The sequence below is a fragment of the Babylonia areolata genome, chromosome 26 (assembly GCF_041734735.1).
Source record: "Babylonia areolata isolate BAREFJ2019XMU chromosome 26, ASM4173473v1, whole genome shotgun sequence".
NCBI lineage: Eukaryota > Metazoa > Mollusca > Gastropoda > Neogastropoda > Buccinidae > Babylonia > Babylonia areolata.
In genome coordinates, this window is record NC_134901.1 from 33,378,782 (window position 1) to 33,395,637 (window position 16,856).

The window sequence follows — 16,856 nt, forward strand, 5'->3', positions numbered from 1 at the left end:
TTGGTGCACAGGCTACATGAAGAGGAAAAGAGATGGTGGGGGACAGGTTTGGTGCACAGGCTACAGGACGAGGGAAAGAGATGGTGGGGGACAGGTTTGGTGCACAGGCTACATGAAGAGGAAAAGAGATGGTGGGGGACAGGTTTGGTGCACAGGCTACATAAAGAGGAAAAGAGATGGTGGGGGACAGGTTTGGTGCACAGACTACATGAAGAGGAAAAGAGATGGTGGGGGGAAGGTTTGGTGCACAGGCTACAGGACGAGGGAAAGAGATGGTGGGGGACAGGTTTGGTGCACAGGCTACATAAAAAGGGAAAGAGATGGTGGGGGAAAGGTTTGGTGCACAGGCTACATGAAGAGGAAAAGAGATGGTGGGAGACAGGTTTGGTGCACAGGCTACATAAAGAGGGAAAGAGATGGTGGGGGACAGGTTTGGTGCACAGGCTACATGAAGAGGAAAAGAGATGGTGGGGGACAGGTTTGGTGAACAGGCTACAGGACGAGGGAAAGAGATGGTGGGGGAAAGGTTTGGTGCACAGGCTACATGAAGAGGAAAAGAGATGGTGGGGGACAGGTTTGGTGCACAGGCTACATAAAGAGGAAAAGAGATGCTGGGGGACAGGTTTGGTGCACAGGCTAAAGGACGAGGGAAAGAGATGGTGGGGGACAGGTTTGGTGCACAGGCTACAGGACGAGGGAAAGAGATGGTGGGGGACAGGTTTGGTGCACAGGCTACATAAAGAGGGAAAGAGATGGTGGGGGACAGGTTTGGTGCACAGGCTACATAAAGAGGGAAAGAGATGGTGGGGGACAGGTTTGGTGCACAGGCTACAGGACGAGGGAAAGAGATGGTGGGGGACAGGTTTGGTGCACAGGCTACATGAAGAGGGAAAGAGATGGTGGGGGACAGGTTTGGTGCACAGGCTACATAAAGAGGAAAAGAGATGGTGGGGGACAGGTTTGGTGCACAGGCTACATAAAGAGGGAAAGAGATGGTAAGGGACAGGTTTGGTGCACAGGCTACATAAAGAGGGAAAGAGATGGTAAGGGACAGGTTTGGTGCACAGGCTACAGGACGAGGGAAAGAGATGGTGGGGGACAGGTTTGGTGCACAGGCTACATGAAGAGGAAAAGAGATGGTGGGGGACAGGTTTGGTGCACAGGCTACAGGACGAGGGAAAGAGATGGTGGGGGACAGGTTTGGTGCACAGGCTACAGGACGAGGGAAAGAGATGGTAGGGGACAGGTTTGGTGCACAGGCTACATGAAGAGGAAAAGAGATGGTGGGGGACAGGTTTGGTGCACAGGCTACATGAAGAGGAAAAGAGATGGTGGGAGACAGGTTTGGTGCACAGGCTACATGAAGAGGGAAAGAGATGGTGGGGGACAGGTTTGGTGCACAGGCTACATAAAGAGGAAAAGAGATGGTGGGGGACAGGTTTGGTGCACAGGCTACATAAAGAGGAAAAGAGATGGTGGGGGACAGGTTTGGTGCACAGGCTACAGGACGAGGGAAAGAGATGGTGGGGGACAGGTTTGGTGCACAGGCTACATAAAGAGGGAAAGAGATGGTGGGGGACAGGTTTGGTGCACAGGCTACATGAAGAGGGAAAGAGATGGTGGGGGACAGGTTTGGTGCACAGGCTACATAAAGAGGAAAAGAGATGGTGGGGGACAGGTTTGGTGCACAGGCTACATAAAGAGGGAAAGAGATGGTGGGGGACAGGTTTTGTGCACAGGCTACATGAAGAGGGAAAGAGATGGTGGGGGACAGGTTTGGTGTACAGGCTACAGGACGAGGGAAAGAGATGGTGGGGGACAGGTTTGGTGCACAGGCTACAGGATGAGGGAAAGAGATGGTGGGGGACAGGTTTGGTGCACAGGCTACATGAAGAGGGAAAGAGATGGTGGGGGACAGGTTTTGTGCACAGGTTACATAAAGAGGAAAAGAGATGGTGGGGGACAGGTTTGGTGCACAGGCTACATAAAGAGGGAAAGAGATGGTGGGGGACAGGTTTGGTGAACAGGCTACAGGACGAGGGAAAGAGATGGTGGGGGACAGGTTTGGTGCACAGGCTACAGGACGAGGAAAAGAGATGGTGGGGGACAGGTTTTGTGCACAGGCTACATGAAGAGGAAAAGAGATGGTGGGGGACAGGTTTGGTGCACAGGCTACATAAAGAGGGAAAGAGATGGTAAGGGACAGGTTTGGTGCACAGGCTACAGGACGAGGGAAAGAGATGGTGGGGGACAGGTTTGGTGTACAGGCTACATGAAGAGGAAAAGAGATGGTGGGTGGCAGGTTTGGTGCACAGGCTACATAAAGAGGAAAAGAGATGGTGGGGGACATGTTTGGCATGAGAGGGATGGGAAGAGGCCAAGGTAGGGGTGGGGGTGGGGTGGGGAGGAGGGGTGTATCTGAATAATCAACAAATGCATAGCCAACTTGTAATTGAATACCTCTGAGGAAGCACATAGACTAACAACATCAACGTTGAGGCAATTCTGCATGAGTTAAATTGGACATAAAACTAATCTAACATCAAGCTATATCTATACATTCTTATGTATATATATGAAGAGAGATGGATATATATATATATATTCTTCTCTTTTTTTAAAAATACACATGAGCATTAATCACTCGATAAATATCTCACAGATGTAGCAACTGATCAACATCACATTGACCAGAGGTATATTGTCAAAATGTTGTGTACAACAGGAAAAACCATGCACATTTACAAGGTAATCTTAATATACACACAAAAATCTACAGAAACAAAAATTCAGGTCACATTTTTTTTTACTCCATGAACACCTTGGACAAGCAAAATGAAATCACTCTGATGCACAAAACCAGAGTATATACACATCTGAAGAACAACAGCAGCAAAGAATTACATAGTTAACTCTAGACAATGAAATACATATGCTGCTGAAACTTTCTATTGCACACGCTTTGAAAAAAAAAGTGTGTTTTCATGTAGTGGTTAAAACTGACTGTGGAGTTGGGTGGTATAAAATGTAACTTAAAAAAATGGGGAAATGAGAGAAGAGAATGAAATAATACAAGAAGAAAGAAAAGAAAGAAAAAAGAAATGAAAAAAGAAACAAACAGAAGATCTTGATTCCATAAGCATGTTCATCTTAAACAAGAATCTGAAAGAAGGGGAAAAAAAGAAAAACGGGGGAAAACAATTGTAAAAATGGCCAGTTAATATGAGAGTCCCTACTCTCAAAGTCTGCTGCAAATTGCAGTTCTCTATCTCTCTTCCCATCATGTGGTATGTTTGTTACAACATACATGTGTGCAGCAAATTTACAATAACAACAGTGGGCAAGAAATTATATGACATGACATTGTTCAGCAAACCACACAGGGCCATATCAGGACTACACCACCATATAAATGTTCAACTGCGTCAAAGACAAAACTGTCATTGTCACTTATAATTCAGCTGACTGCATACGGCCATATCAGGACTGTCCACTACACAAATGTCCAACTGCATTAAAAAAAACAAAACCTGTCACATACACAAAAATCCCATTAAGATAAACCTAAAAAAAAACAAAAACAAACCAAGTCATGACACACTATCCTAACCATTTAGCTGATTCGGGCACATAAGATTATGCTGTGCTGAGGATGTCAACCATTCTATTTAATCAATCACTGCCAGATTACTAAAAATTGTAAAACAGAAGAAAAAAACCAATTAATACTTCAAGCCAAACAAAAAATACATGAAAAATGGCCAAAAAGGCAAATAACACTGCAGAATGGGCAGCTAGTGCCCATCCCAGTGTTTACAATCTCACTACCTAATCGCCAGAGCAACATAGCACAGACAGTACATCACAGACTGTGGAAAAGAGAAAGAAAGTGTCAAGGCCTGCTCGAAAAAAAAAAGGGGGGGGGGGGTATGGACTGGGAAGGCAGAAAAAGACAACGACAGTGAAGGAAGAAAAAAGGCAGAGACAAAGAGAGCAACAGAAAAGAGGAAATTTCTAGCACAGAATTTCCAGAAGGCGGGGAAGCTGTTTATCCTGAAAGACCCCCCAGCTCCCACAGGGGAGGTCAGAAGAGTAAAACCTGTTTAAAAATATATCAAGCCATGACTTTCCTATAAAAACAGAGATAATCATGTACTGATGAATAAGGCCAATAAGATTATTTGCAAATGCATGTGTGCACACGTGCAGGCACATATACAAACTGGCTGGAGAACGGCAAGAATAAATATATACTTGGTGTGATCATTTCATATCAAATCTCTCTCTCTCTCTCACTCTTTCTTTTTATTGAGATTCTTTCTCTGTACTCTTTGTGACAATAATGTTAACCTTTGATGATAGTATCAGTAACAGCAGCAATAATTACAGAATAATAATTTGAATAAATAAATCTTTAAATGAATAAATAATTTAACAAATTAACATATAAATAAATGGAGGACAAAACTGCAATAACTCTTCCTTTTTATTTATTTATTTTCAAAATCAGGTAAAGGTATAAGAATGCAAATGATGTTTTCAAAAACCAGTCTGCATTCATTTGTGCTATAGTCATATTGAAAGAAGAGAGGGGTATGGGGGGACAGACAGACAGGTGGTCAGATAAAATGAACACTGATAAAGGAGAAAATATCAAAGGAAACAAAAAGAAGAGGAAAGTAAGGAAAGAAGGCACAATATGCAATAACTGCTACTTTTTGGCCATCATTTCTCATCATATATTTCAAACCAATGTTGTGTACATAAAGCATATGAAATATATATATATATATATACATATGTTGGTGGAGTCTCAAACTGAACAATTACTGTCTTACTATTACATAGTTATGAACCCAACTTCTACAGAATATAAAAAGTGTCTTTGAACACAAGAGCACAATCATAACCAGTTAAAAACAAATCAAAGTTTTCTGTTGTTTTTTGTTTGTTTACCCTTTGCCAAAGCATCAATCATAAATCATTACAATAGTGCTCAAAAACACAAAACAGATTATTCTATCTAAGAAGGATGGGCAGGAAGGGAAGTTTGAATACCCATATATGCTTTGAATGTGTATGCACGTTGGCCCAGTCATTTGCACTTTGCCAGCATGACCTCACAGGCTACCCGCTAGCTTCAAAAGAAAAGTAAATGAAAGTAAAAAAGAGTAAAACTGAATAAAGTCTTTTGATTTTTTTAATGACTAAGAATAAATGAGGGTATACTATTAAAAAAGCTAGGCTGTTATTGTTAAAACCTCTATTGCTCAAAATCAGTTATTGCTGAAAACAGTTGAAAACAACACAAACAAATCTTGGAAGCAATGAACATAAAGATATTTAGGAACAACAACACATATACAAAAACAAACACAAGTCTCCATTTGTCTGATAATTGTAAGGTGATAATTATTTCACATGTAAGCTGTGGATTATTTTCTTACCCTGCCAAACTGACTAGAATAAAAATGTGTGTTTTGCAAGTTGATAAAAAGCAGACATCAAAAGCCTATCACACACTGAGATATATTTCTGTCCATACTAGTTTGTATAATGAGACATATCGCAATGGAAGTTAAGAAATACAACTAATTTACAGACACACAAAAAGGATACACAAACATAATGAATCATTCAAGAAAATTATGAGATAAAAGTATAATATATAACATTTGATAAAATCATTAACATTTGATAGAATCATAGGCAAATGGTAAAAATATTTAACATTTACTAACATTATTAGTAAACAGTTGAATAACAACTTGCTCAAAAACAAAACATCACATGCGTAGCTGAGTATGCATGTACAAAACAGCTTTCCAAGCTTTTAGTGTTCAGTGTTAAAAATCAAAGGTTATGGCTGTGGTTGGGGGGTGTTTTTTTTAGAGCTAAGAATTCAGTAAAAAGGCAAGTGAGGAAAAAGAACAAATCAATCATCTTATATCAGGAAAAAAAATTACACAGCAACAAGAAGTCAATACCTCCATAGACACACATGTTAAGGTATACCTGTTGTATCAGTTATCTTGGTTTGTGATTTTTGTCACTGATAAAATTTTAAAAATCTAAATAACACTCTACGTACTGTACTTAGCAGTAACCACCTTTCCTCTCCCCACTCTTCTCTCCCTGTGACACACCAAGCAAATATTTGCTGGTGTTCCCAATGTGCACAGGAGAAAAATACTAAGCCAATAGTAAAGCAGTAAAATATATATCAAAATGGAAAGTACAAGTTGCTGATACATCATTGCTCTTTGCAACTTATGCTCAGGGACCAATAAAGATGCAAGGGAAGTAACCCCCAAAGACGAGTGCACAGCCTGTAGATGGCCAGTCGGCTCAGCTGTCTCCAAACCCAAGCATTGTTAGACAAATGCAAACCCCGAAACAATGTATGGGAAACTCTGATTGATCAATAACTTCATACAACAAAGCCTGCAGCAAGATCAATATGCACATGACCACACAGCCACATGTGAGTGAGGTTGGGTCTGATCCAAACCAGATGGTGTGACTGACTTCAGATCTGACTGATCCAAACCAGATGTTGCCCCAAGCTGTGAGATGCCAGCTTTGCTCCTTTTGTTGAAACCAACTTGGTTTTCTCCCTCTATCAGCTGATAAGGACTGAGCAAACTGAGCATGTGTCAATTCTTAAGGGACAGATGTTAAACATTTAACCCTTTCGCTGCCAGGAAAATAAGATTTAAGTGAAATCTATTTGCCAGGGTTTTTTCACAAAAAACGGGTATAAATTTTCAAAAAATTCTGTGCTCTTTGTTATTGGAGAAAGACCCATAAAAGTATATATTTTCTGAAAGGGAAATGAATAAAGAATACAAAACACATGATGTTTTCCCATTTTATGCATTTTAAGTGACATGCTGTTGTTTTGAAATCAGTGTTTTGTTTTTTGTCACATTTTCAACTTGTTCATTGCAAACATTAGTCTGGTAATTTGCACAAAAATATCATTTTCTGGACAAATGGATATCTGCACACACAAAATCATACTAGAACAACCACAATATAAAAAAAACTAAAAAAGAAATAGATGCATTGTGACTTCTGCAAGTGATAATATGGATGTGAGGCCACGCCCCCTCAGTCTCCACCCCCCTCCTCTTCACCCCTCTCACACCGTCACTTCATCAGACCGCGTTGGCTGAGTGCCAAGAAAATAGCTCATATGGTGCCCTGCTAAAAATTCGTCTGCTAGAGTTGAACAGCCTGCATCACTCACTGATAGTTGTATCTTGGCCACTCTCTTGATTGCTCCCTTTATTTTCTATCAAATCGTCCTATAAATGTTCACCACTGTCTTCTCCTTCGAATTTATGCTCCAATTCTTTCTGAGCATTAGCTAAAGAAAGTAATCTTGGTTGATTTAGTTCGCCACGAGCGCATGTCTTGAGGACGGAGTCAGTCCGACATTTTGTTGAGCGAGCGAGGAGAGGAGCCAGGCAAAGACTGCGGCCAGTAACCCAACCAAAACGTTCAAATAAAGGACTGCCTTATGACGCAGATGGTGTTTCTAGCTATGAATAGAATCCAGAAAGATTCCCCAAGCTAAAGCTACCAGCATTTTTGTCAACGAACTGAATGCAAAGCAGGGAAAAGTCAGAATATTTCGATGACGAGTTATCTCGTCATGCAGGCAGCGAAGCATACATGCTTGCCATGACGAGTTATCTCGTCATGCAGGCAGCCTAGGGGTTAAAAACTGACAATAATGAACAAATTTCAAGATTATGAACGCTACAAACAACAACAACAACAACAAAACAAAAACAAAACAAAAAAACACTGATCTAACTAAATCATTTAATCATTGATCTTAAGAAAAATTGAAAAGGAAAACAAAATCTTAGCTGAATTGATCTAACTAAATCATTTAATCATTGATCTTAAGAAAAATTGAAAAGAAAAACAAAATCTGAGCTGAAATGCATCAACTATAAAAGTTAGTGCTGAAATATATACACTTATTCCAGATTCTGGTAAATCTGCTGAACAAACAAGACTGAACAAAAGAAACAAATGTGAAATCTGTATGTCCATTCAAGGGAAACAATATGTACACAACATAACAATACTTTCATAAACATGAACTTCAATTTCATCAACCACAACTTTCAATATCCACATGCAGTCAAACTTGTGCATAATCAAATCTATGATACATTACATATTCAATAACAATAACTTACTTTAACATTCCAAAGAAAGTGGAAGACAGGAGACCAGTCAAAACAACCTGATATGCTGAAAGATATTAAGGCAAAACTGGTTTTAAAAACTGCATGCAAGGGCTGATTATGTCTGTAAACTCTTAAAAACTGGAGCAAAATCTTGTTCAGTGATATGGTGAGTTGGTCACTTTAGTATAAAAAAAAAGAAAAAGAAAAGAATGGAAGACACAGAAGAAACGGGATGGAGGGAACAGAGGAAGTGAAAGAGTTGTTGGAGGAAATGAATGATAAAACAAAATCTACCCACAATTTTTTTTTCTTGTCAATAATCTTATAAGGGAATGTAAACATAAATGGAATGTTTTGGTCAATACAGATCCACTGATGTTAGTGAACATATGCACGTAAGCATGTGCCTACACACTGCTCACATGCCTATTTATGTGTGCATGCATGCATGCGTGCGTGCATGCATGCGTGCGTGTGTGTGTGTGTGTGTGTGTGTGTGTGTGTGTGTGTGTGTGTGTGTGTGTGTGTGTGTGTGTGTGTGTGTGTTTGAGTGCATGTGAGTGTGCATGTATCTGTGAGTCATACAAAGATCGAATGGATGTTTTTGAGAAACGAAAAGTTACAATCTTAAAACTGCTATTGTATGATGTGTAAATTCAACAGCATATCTATGTTAGTTTGGAACAGTGGGAAAAACACTGGTGTATGATATCATAGTTACACAATATTCTGGGAAATGTAAATGAAGCAGTCAACTAATCAGCTTGGAGAAAAAAGATAACATCATATAACAATATAAATATGACACAAAGGAAGATCAAAGTTTTTAGAAATCAAACTCATCAAAAGCATAACCATAAAGTACAATCATGCTTAAATAACATGTATATCCAAGAAAAAAATAAACAGTCTATGTACAATAGAATATAATAGTTCTTTTTGTCATGGTTTAAACTCTTTTTAGAATCAGTGTATCTTTATATTATCAGCGTCTTCAACAGTAAGTATATGTAAAAGAATTAGAAAAGATGTCAGAGACATTGGAAGCACAGTCTTTTAGTAACTTTGCATGCACTGAAAATTGAAGTTAAACAATAATTAGATAATTTTCTTCAGTTGAAGAACACCACAAACTGGTGAGAAAAATGGCGCTGTGGATGAAAAAGGCACAGAAACCATATGACAGAGGTGCAGAAGGAGGGGCAATAAAAAAAAGTGTGTGTGTGTGTGGGAGGGGGGGGGGGTATTAACAGGAGAAGGAAGAAGAGGGGGAGAGGGAGAGGGACAATATAAAAAAAGAAGCAATAAACAGTTCAACAGGACAAGACCAAAAAACCAAAAAACAGCAAACAACATAGCAGCATTTTTTTCAGGATAAAATGTGTAATTCTCTGTAAATACACATTCTGGAATCAGCTTTAATAATAATAACAATCATCAAATGTCTTGCTTTTTCAAACAAGCGTAATTTTTCATTGATACACACTTTAGAATAAACTTTCATACTGATAACAACAATTAATAGCATTAGAATGTCTTTCTTTTTCAAACAAGTGTAATTCTCTATTGATACACACTCTAGAAACTTTCATATAATACTAATAATAATGACAAGAAAATGTCTTTCTTTTTCAAACAGGTGTAATTCTCTAGAGATACACACTCGAGAAACTTTCATATAATTCTAATAATAACAACAAGAAAATGTCTTGCTTTTTCAAACAAGTGTCTCTCTAGAATCAATTTTCATAATGATAACAATAATAATGACAAGAAAATGTCTTGCTTTTAGCAACAAATATTGATCATTATTTCCAATGTTTAAAACATGTGTTCACACGAGCCAACAGACACAAGCCTGTTTGTATATTTGAATCGACAGACTCATGCCAAAAAGAAAAAAATTTTCATTCCACGTAAACTTTCAGATCAATAGATTTGTCAAGAATGTACAGGAATATCTTTAAAAAATACAATAAACATAAAGTTAAAAGTAAACAAAATCAATAAACAACGGGTAAATCTTTCATAAAATGTGTCAACAAGAGCAAATAAGTCATGTTTCAAGAGAAAAAAGAGAGGCTGTTGTCATTAAAACAGATAAATATTTTTGCATAAGTGTTGAATGAAATATATTCACTGAAGCATTGTACAATTTCATAAACATGTAATTTCCTGGCACAAGCAATGATGCAAGTTAAAAATGTCAATATGTACAACATTTTTATACAGGCAGTTTCAAATGTGTGCTGAATTATCTAAAAACGAGAGGCAAAGCCTTCACAATGATTCCTACTGATGGGGGGGAAGGTAGAGGTGTTACAAATACTTACCTATGTATTGAACCAAATCATATTTTTGCTTACCATCTGTCACAAGTGTTTGTCAAACTGAAAGTTGTGTGCTGGAAACATCAGCCCACTCAGTCAGCATTTTGTTTGATATATGAATAAACAGATCTATCAAAGTTCAAACTTTCCCTGTCTTCATCATGACTTTCCGTCTTTGATAAATCTCAGCTAATTCTCCAAACACTTGTGCAACACTCCACAAACACAAATGTTTTGGTAATCTTCTATCTTTAGAGTTATTTTCTTGCATACTAACAATTGAATTACTGCTAATACACAATATGTAGGCCTAAACTGTACAAGTTATATTTTTTCCTCATCATCAAAAACTATTTTTTTGTAGATCTACTGAAAAATTGTCATTCATACAAGGCAATCATATCCAAACAGATCTACATTTCATCAATATCCAAACAATTTATACATTTGTATCTCAGAAATTTAAACTAGTCTCTGACCTGTTCCCATCTTTTCAACAACTCTATTGCTCAGATACTGCATAAGAGAAGTAACTATCAACTGATATTTTCATCAAGTTCATACTAGTTAATTCAGCATCCAGATTCAAATACTGATTAGTGTCATTTTGTGTGCTCTGTTGGTCAAAGAAATATAATGTCATGCTGTCTTAAACCACATTTCTATACACTTCTCTGGCAACAAAACAGGAACTACCCTAGAAAATCTGGCTTATCTGGAGACTATGAAATAAACATTCCCAATCCGAAAACATGCTTCAATCTGGAACACTTTCACCTGTGTAACTGGTATGTATGCACAGATTTTTGTGTGTGTTTAATCCAAACATACACACATATATATATATGTATATATATAGAGAGATAGACAGATAGATAACAAAATCAGATTTACTTTGTTTACATATGTGAGCCAAAAAAACAACAATAAACAATCAATCATAATAATAAGGCCGTGACCAGATGGCACTCCATGATTATAAGTCAGATAAATAAATCAACTTGTGCTTTTGTACTCATGATTAGAACTGACTGGTCTGATAAGTCCTTCTTTCATGATGATATTTACAATGCTAAGATCTTGACGAACAGTCTTCAGAGACAAGTTAGACGACTTCCAACCATTCCCAGTTGGTCACCCTTCCCTGACTTCTTATGCCATGAAGAGCTCAATGAACCGATTTCCAAGATGGCGGCGGTTACGTTCAATAATCGCACGTTCAGCCTCAGCCCTTGTTGCAAAAGTGACCAAAGCATCCCCGTTAGGCTTCCCCTCTGCATTTGTTTGAAGTTGAACAGACTCCGCAGTCACCTGCAAAAATAAAATGATAAAGACAGTGCTGTATTAGCTGAATAGAATGTTTATTTGTACATTCATGAAGTGTTAGTTTGAGAGCTTCAGATATTCTTTGGACATTGTTAATCTGTCCAGACCACAACACATAAAACAATACAAACTAAAATTCTGTGAAATTTTAAAGTCTGCATTTAAAACAAGCTATTTCCTGTGGGTGTGTGAATTAATACATGAGTACTTGTGTGCCTGTATGTGCATGTGTGTGTGTATGCATGTGTAAAACACCTTTCATTGTCCACATTCTCAGTGAAATGTTTTGCATGTTGCAGTTACAACTACCAGATACGCATAAACATCATCATGTATCAAAATTATGGTCCATAAATGTAATTAAATAGATATATGGAATTTTGGTGCTTGACATTCATAACAGACAAAATGAACACTCCAAAGCAGTAACCATTATCATCATGGTATTACTCTCGTCACATACACTCACTCACACACACACACACACACACACACACACACACACACACACACACACACACACACACACTATTCTTTCAGTCCTAAACTGCTTGAGGGTGCAAAGAAAACTGAATGGAAATCAAAGCAAATTTAACCTAAACAAAAGAAAAGAAAAGAAAACAAAAACACACAAAAGAAAACAAAATGAAAAGCAAAATGAGAGAGACATGGGGGAAAGAAAGAGAATGGGAGGTAGACTACCATAATGCATTGAGAGCCACAGCCTTTATTAAACGTTACAACAGTGGAAAAACTAAGCTGCTCTTTTATCATATCATGGAAATTTTGAGGATTTTCATACAACAGAAATGTTTGTTTGGATATTGGCTAAAAAATATGGAAAACCTAGTTTATTTCATAATATTTCAGATAATATTCCTTGCTGTTGTATATATCGGTGATACAACTTCAAATGCGTTTTTTTTTTAAATTGTTTTTTGTTTTTTTGTTAATTGACATCAACTAGTTTAAGATTAGATAAATGAAATAGTTTCCTTACTCTGTTGAACCAGTTTGATTTTACATTTGATTCATACCACCATTAAAAATCATGTCAAAGATAAATGGATGCTGTGCAAGCCTTTTGTGGGGACATGCAAATTAATTGATCCAAGCCTGGGAAACTGGATGCAGGCTTTGTAATACAACGTTTTCAGATTTGTTTCATTTTGCTTTAGAAAAAATTAGACCAGCGCAAATGTTGAAAGAACAAAATGAAACAGAATTCAGCTTAACTAGAAAGGACATTTTCAATCCAGCTAAAAACAAAATTCAATAATACTCAAACTGAATGAACAGAAAAAAGAATGTAAACAGAAGTATGGAACTGAACCAAAGGAACCAAGGAAAAAACCAAAAGAACTAAGAACACTGTAATAACAGCCTCCCCAAACCAGTAATGAACCAAACGACAAGGAGTTGTTTTTTTCACTTGTCCACCTCTGCGCCTGTGCATGTGTCAGAACTCAGTATTTTAAACATCATGCGCCTTGTGGTCTATATATACCTCAGGAAAGCCCTGGAAATAGTTCACTACATCAGTGATGGTAACGTTATAAGGCAGGCCTCGCATTATGATGGCACAGGGGGCGGTATGAGTGAAGTAGGTCTGGGGGGACACAGGGGGGCTCGGGTACCAGTAGAGCATGGGTGGGTAGAAGGCAGGTCTCTGTGCAGGCTGGGCCATGGGAGCAGCAGCAGCAACAGTGGCAGGGGAGAAGGTGGCGGCGGCAGGGGGCAGGTGGTGCTGGGGCAGTTGTGTCACCTGCATGGTGCCCACCTGGGCAGGTGATGGAGATGTCAGCTGTAGTGTTGGGGCCGTCACTGCCAGGCAGAAATTATTGCACTGTGCACACTTTGTGATAATATATCACTGCACAACACCACACAACTTCATACAAAACCACACAACATACTCCATATAACACAATACAATTTCACACAACATAGCTCCACAACAAGAGAATATCCACCCCCCCCCCCCCTGCCCCCCTGCCTCCAAACCCACTCTGGAGAATAATTCTTCCTTGCAAGCGTGTTTGTGATGGTTTTTATGGAAAGATTGGAGTGAGTAACCACATCACCTTTGCATGAAACCATGAACCCCATGAAGGATTCTTCTTGGCAAGTATATGTATGCCTTGTGCTATGAAAGGGTAGGAAGAGAAAAATCATTTCTTTTGATGAAAATTATAACCAATGAATGATTCTGCTTTGTAAGTATGTGTGTGCTTTGTTTGGACAGACTGATACAAGTATAAAACCGTAACTTTACAGAAAATCAAAATCATAACAACTGTGAAATATACATATATCTGTATGTATATATCATATGTGTGTGTATATATATATATATATATATATATATATATATATATATATATATATATATTTCTTTTTTCAATAACAAAGAAAATCATACCTCACACAAACACTCAACATAAAAAACGTTCTTAATTCTCCTCCCAAGTTCCCCCTGCTGCAACAACACAAACATCCCCTGTCCTCCCATCCCTCCCCCTCCATCACCACACTCCTCCATCCCTAACAAAACACACTCACCCATGCCGCTGGGTGAGATCATGGGTCGCTGTTGCAGAGACATGGTCATGGGCACCGGGGGCCCTGCAGGCACCACAGACATGGATGACACCACCGGCATGGAGGACACCGGTGCCATCTGCGGTACCTGTGCTACCTGTGGCAGCTGGGCCACCTGGGGCATGAAGGGGCCGGTCAGCCCCGCCGTCAGGTCCGCAATGCTGTTGGCCAGCACCAGACTCATGTCGTCGCCTGAGCACTGGAGGACATCGATGATGCGTTTCTTGTTGGCGTAGATCATGGGCCGGCGGTGGCGGTTAAGCACTGTAACCAGGGCAGCATCTTCCGAGTCCAACTGAATGAAGGCTTCCCCAGATGGCTCTCCCTGAAACCATCAACACTCCTGTTTAGTGGACAGGGCTCCACACAATGTAGGAGTGACATTCTAATTTCTCTGAAATGGTGAAAGTTCTGATTTTGGATACAAGGCACTTCAGTTTGTCTCGTCCATGTAGAATTACTCTGGTGAGTTATGTCCATATAGAATTACTCTGGTGAGTTATGTCCATATAGAATTACTCTGGTGAGTCATGTCCATGTAGGATTTTCAGGTATAACTTTTCAGCTCAAATTTAATTTTTGGGAGTTTTTCTTGTGCCATTTACCTTATTTTTTAATTGTCAGAAAGAAAATGTTTTACTGTAGACCAGGTTTTGTTTAACAGTTTATTTCTGAAAAAGTAAATCACATCCCTCTGCATACTGTGATTTAAACTTTGCTTATAATAAATGCATTTCAACATCCAGTGTTCATATTGTCAATAAATAAAATTTAAAAAAAAACATTCTCTTGAACTGTCTCTAATGTTCTGTTGTTTTTTTTGCTGCACAATATTTCATGCTGTCTCAATATCACTACCCATCCCAAATCCACACAACCTGGCTTGTCTTCGTCCCAAAATTGGATTTCCCTGGCAACAGGCTACCTGAATGCAACCTTCTCTGTCCACATGCCTCCAACATTCACTCACACCCACACTCACGCCCACTGGGTGTACAGGACTGACCTGTTAGCACACGTTAAGGAATAGTATGCAAACTGCCACTACACCGATTCCCACTTTTATATATTCCTCTTCATGAATCCTTGCACAGCCACCAACCTGAGAACTGTGGATCATGAGGACATTTGGGTGTTTAATATACTGAAGTACTGCCCCAAGTAGCTTAAGAATATCTGTTATGTTCTACTTCAAGTACTTGGTTCCAAAATCCATTTTCACTGTTAACAGTTGGCCACTCCCTAAAAATCCATATCCAACTCACCACTCCACCTGTATCCTTCTGATCTCAATGTTGTCTGAACTCAGATAAGTTTTGGTTTCTCAAGGAGGCATCACTCTGTTCAGACAAATGCATATATGCTACACCACATATGCTGGGCAGATACCTGACAGCAGCATAACCCAACGTGCTTGTCAGGCCTTGAGTGCATGCTTATATATTTGTGCATGTATCAAAGTGGATTTGTGTTTACACAATTTTGCCAGAGGATAACACTCTCCTTGCCATGCATTCCTTTTCAGTGCACCAAGTGTGTGCTACACACGGGACCTCAGTTTATCGTCTCATCAGAATGACTAGACACTCACTTTGATTTTCCAGTAAACCTGGGAGAAAGGGCAAGAGTTGGATTCGAACCCACACCCTCACAGACTCTCTGTATTGGCAAGCATCTTACTATTCTGCCATGTTCCTCCTGAACTCAGATAAACCATAAGCAACATGAAAGAGAGAGAAAAATAAAAAAGCTACCAACCAAATCCATGCTCATACACATCAATTCACCCTCACCACACCACAACATCATCAACTTTGAGATGGCTCATGACTGGCTGGCCCATAAACAACATGGACTGAAGCCACTACCTCTGGGAGCCGCTAAAGGGGCACAGAAAATGGGGCAGGAAAAGTAAGAAAGGACAGACAGACAGCAAGGAAACCAAAGAAAAACAGAATCCATGCTGGTGACCAGCACACAGCCCCTGACCTGAGCAGTGTAGACCATGTGGACACCCTGGTACTGGATGTACTGGGAGAACTCCCCCAGGTAGGTGAGGATGTCTGTCACCTGTGCCCCACCCGGCAGGTTCCGCAGGCGGATGCAGTCCCTGCGTGTGCCGGCTGTGATGAAGTTCTGTGGGATGAGGGGGATGGTGCTGGGGGAGAACTGGGCGAGGAGGGTGGAGGTCAGCTGATTGTCTGGAGGGTCAGGGTTGCGGGGGTCCATGCTTCGGTTCAGAACCTGGCCGATTTCGGTGGGTTTTTTTTTTATAATGATGTAGTGTTTTGAAACGTGAGACAGACAAGGAGTGGTGTAGGGGGAGAGAATGGAGGCAGAGAGAGAGAGAGAAGGAGAGGTAGAGAGGCAGAGAGAGAGAGATGGAGAG

At 39.5% G+C, this 16,856-nt stretch overlaps 1 protein-coding gene across 3 annotated transcripts in view; it reads right to left on the reverse strand.

Moving 5' to 3' along the window:
- Positions 1 to 2,285: 2,285 nt before the first annotated feature.
- The window catches only part of LOC143300626 (epithelial splicing regulatory protein 1-like), a 90,276-nt gene continuing 75,705 nt past the window's right edge, over positions 2,286 to 16,856 (reverse strand). For 2 of the 3 annotated variants that reach the window (XM_076614423.1, XM_076614424.1), the window contains exons 11-14: positions 16,457 to 16,711; positions 14,429 to 14,792; positions 13,374 to 13,690; positions 2,286 to 11,851 (exon numbers count right to left, since the gene is read on the reverse strand). In XM_076614423.1, coding sequence (XP_076470538.1) covers positions 11,693 to 11,851; positions 13,374 to 13,690; positions 14,429 to 14,792; positions 16,457 to 16,711 — 1,095 coding nt within the window. In that variant the 3' untranslated portion in view covers positions 2,286 to 11,692. The remainder of the gene's footprint in view (positions 11,852 to 13,373; positions 13,691 to 14,428; positions 14,793 to 16,456; positions 16,712 to 16,856) is intronic. The other variant, XM_076614425.1, reaches the window with a different exon arrangement.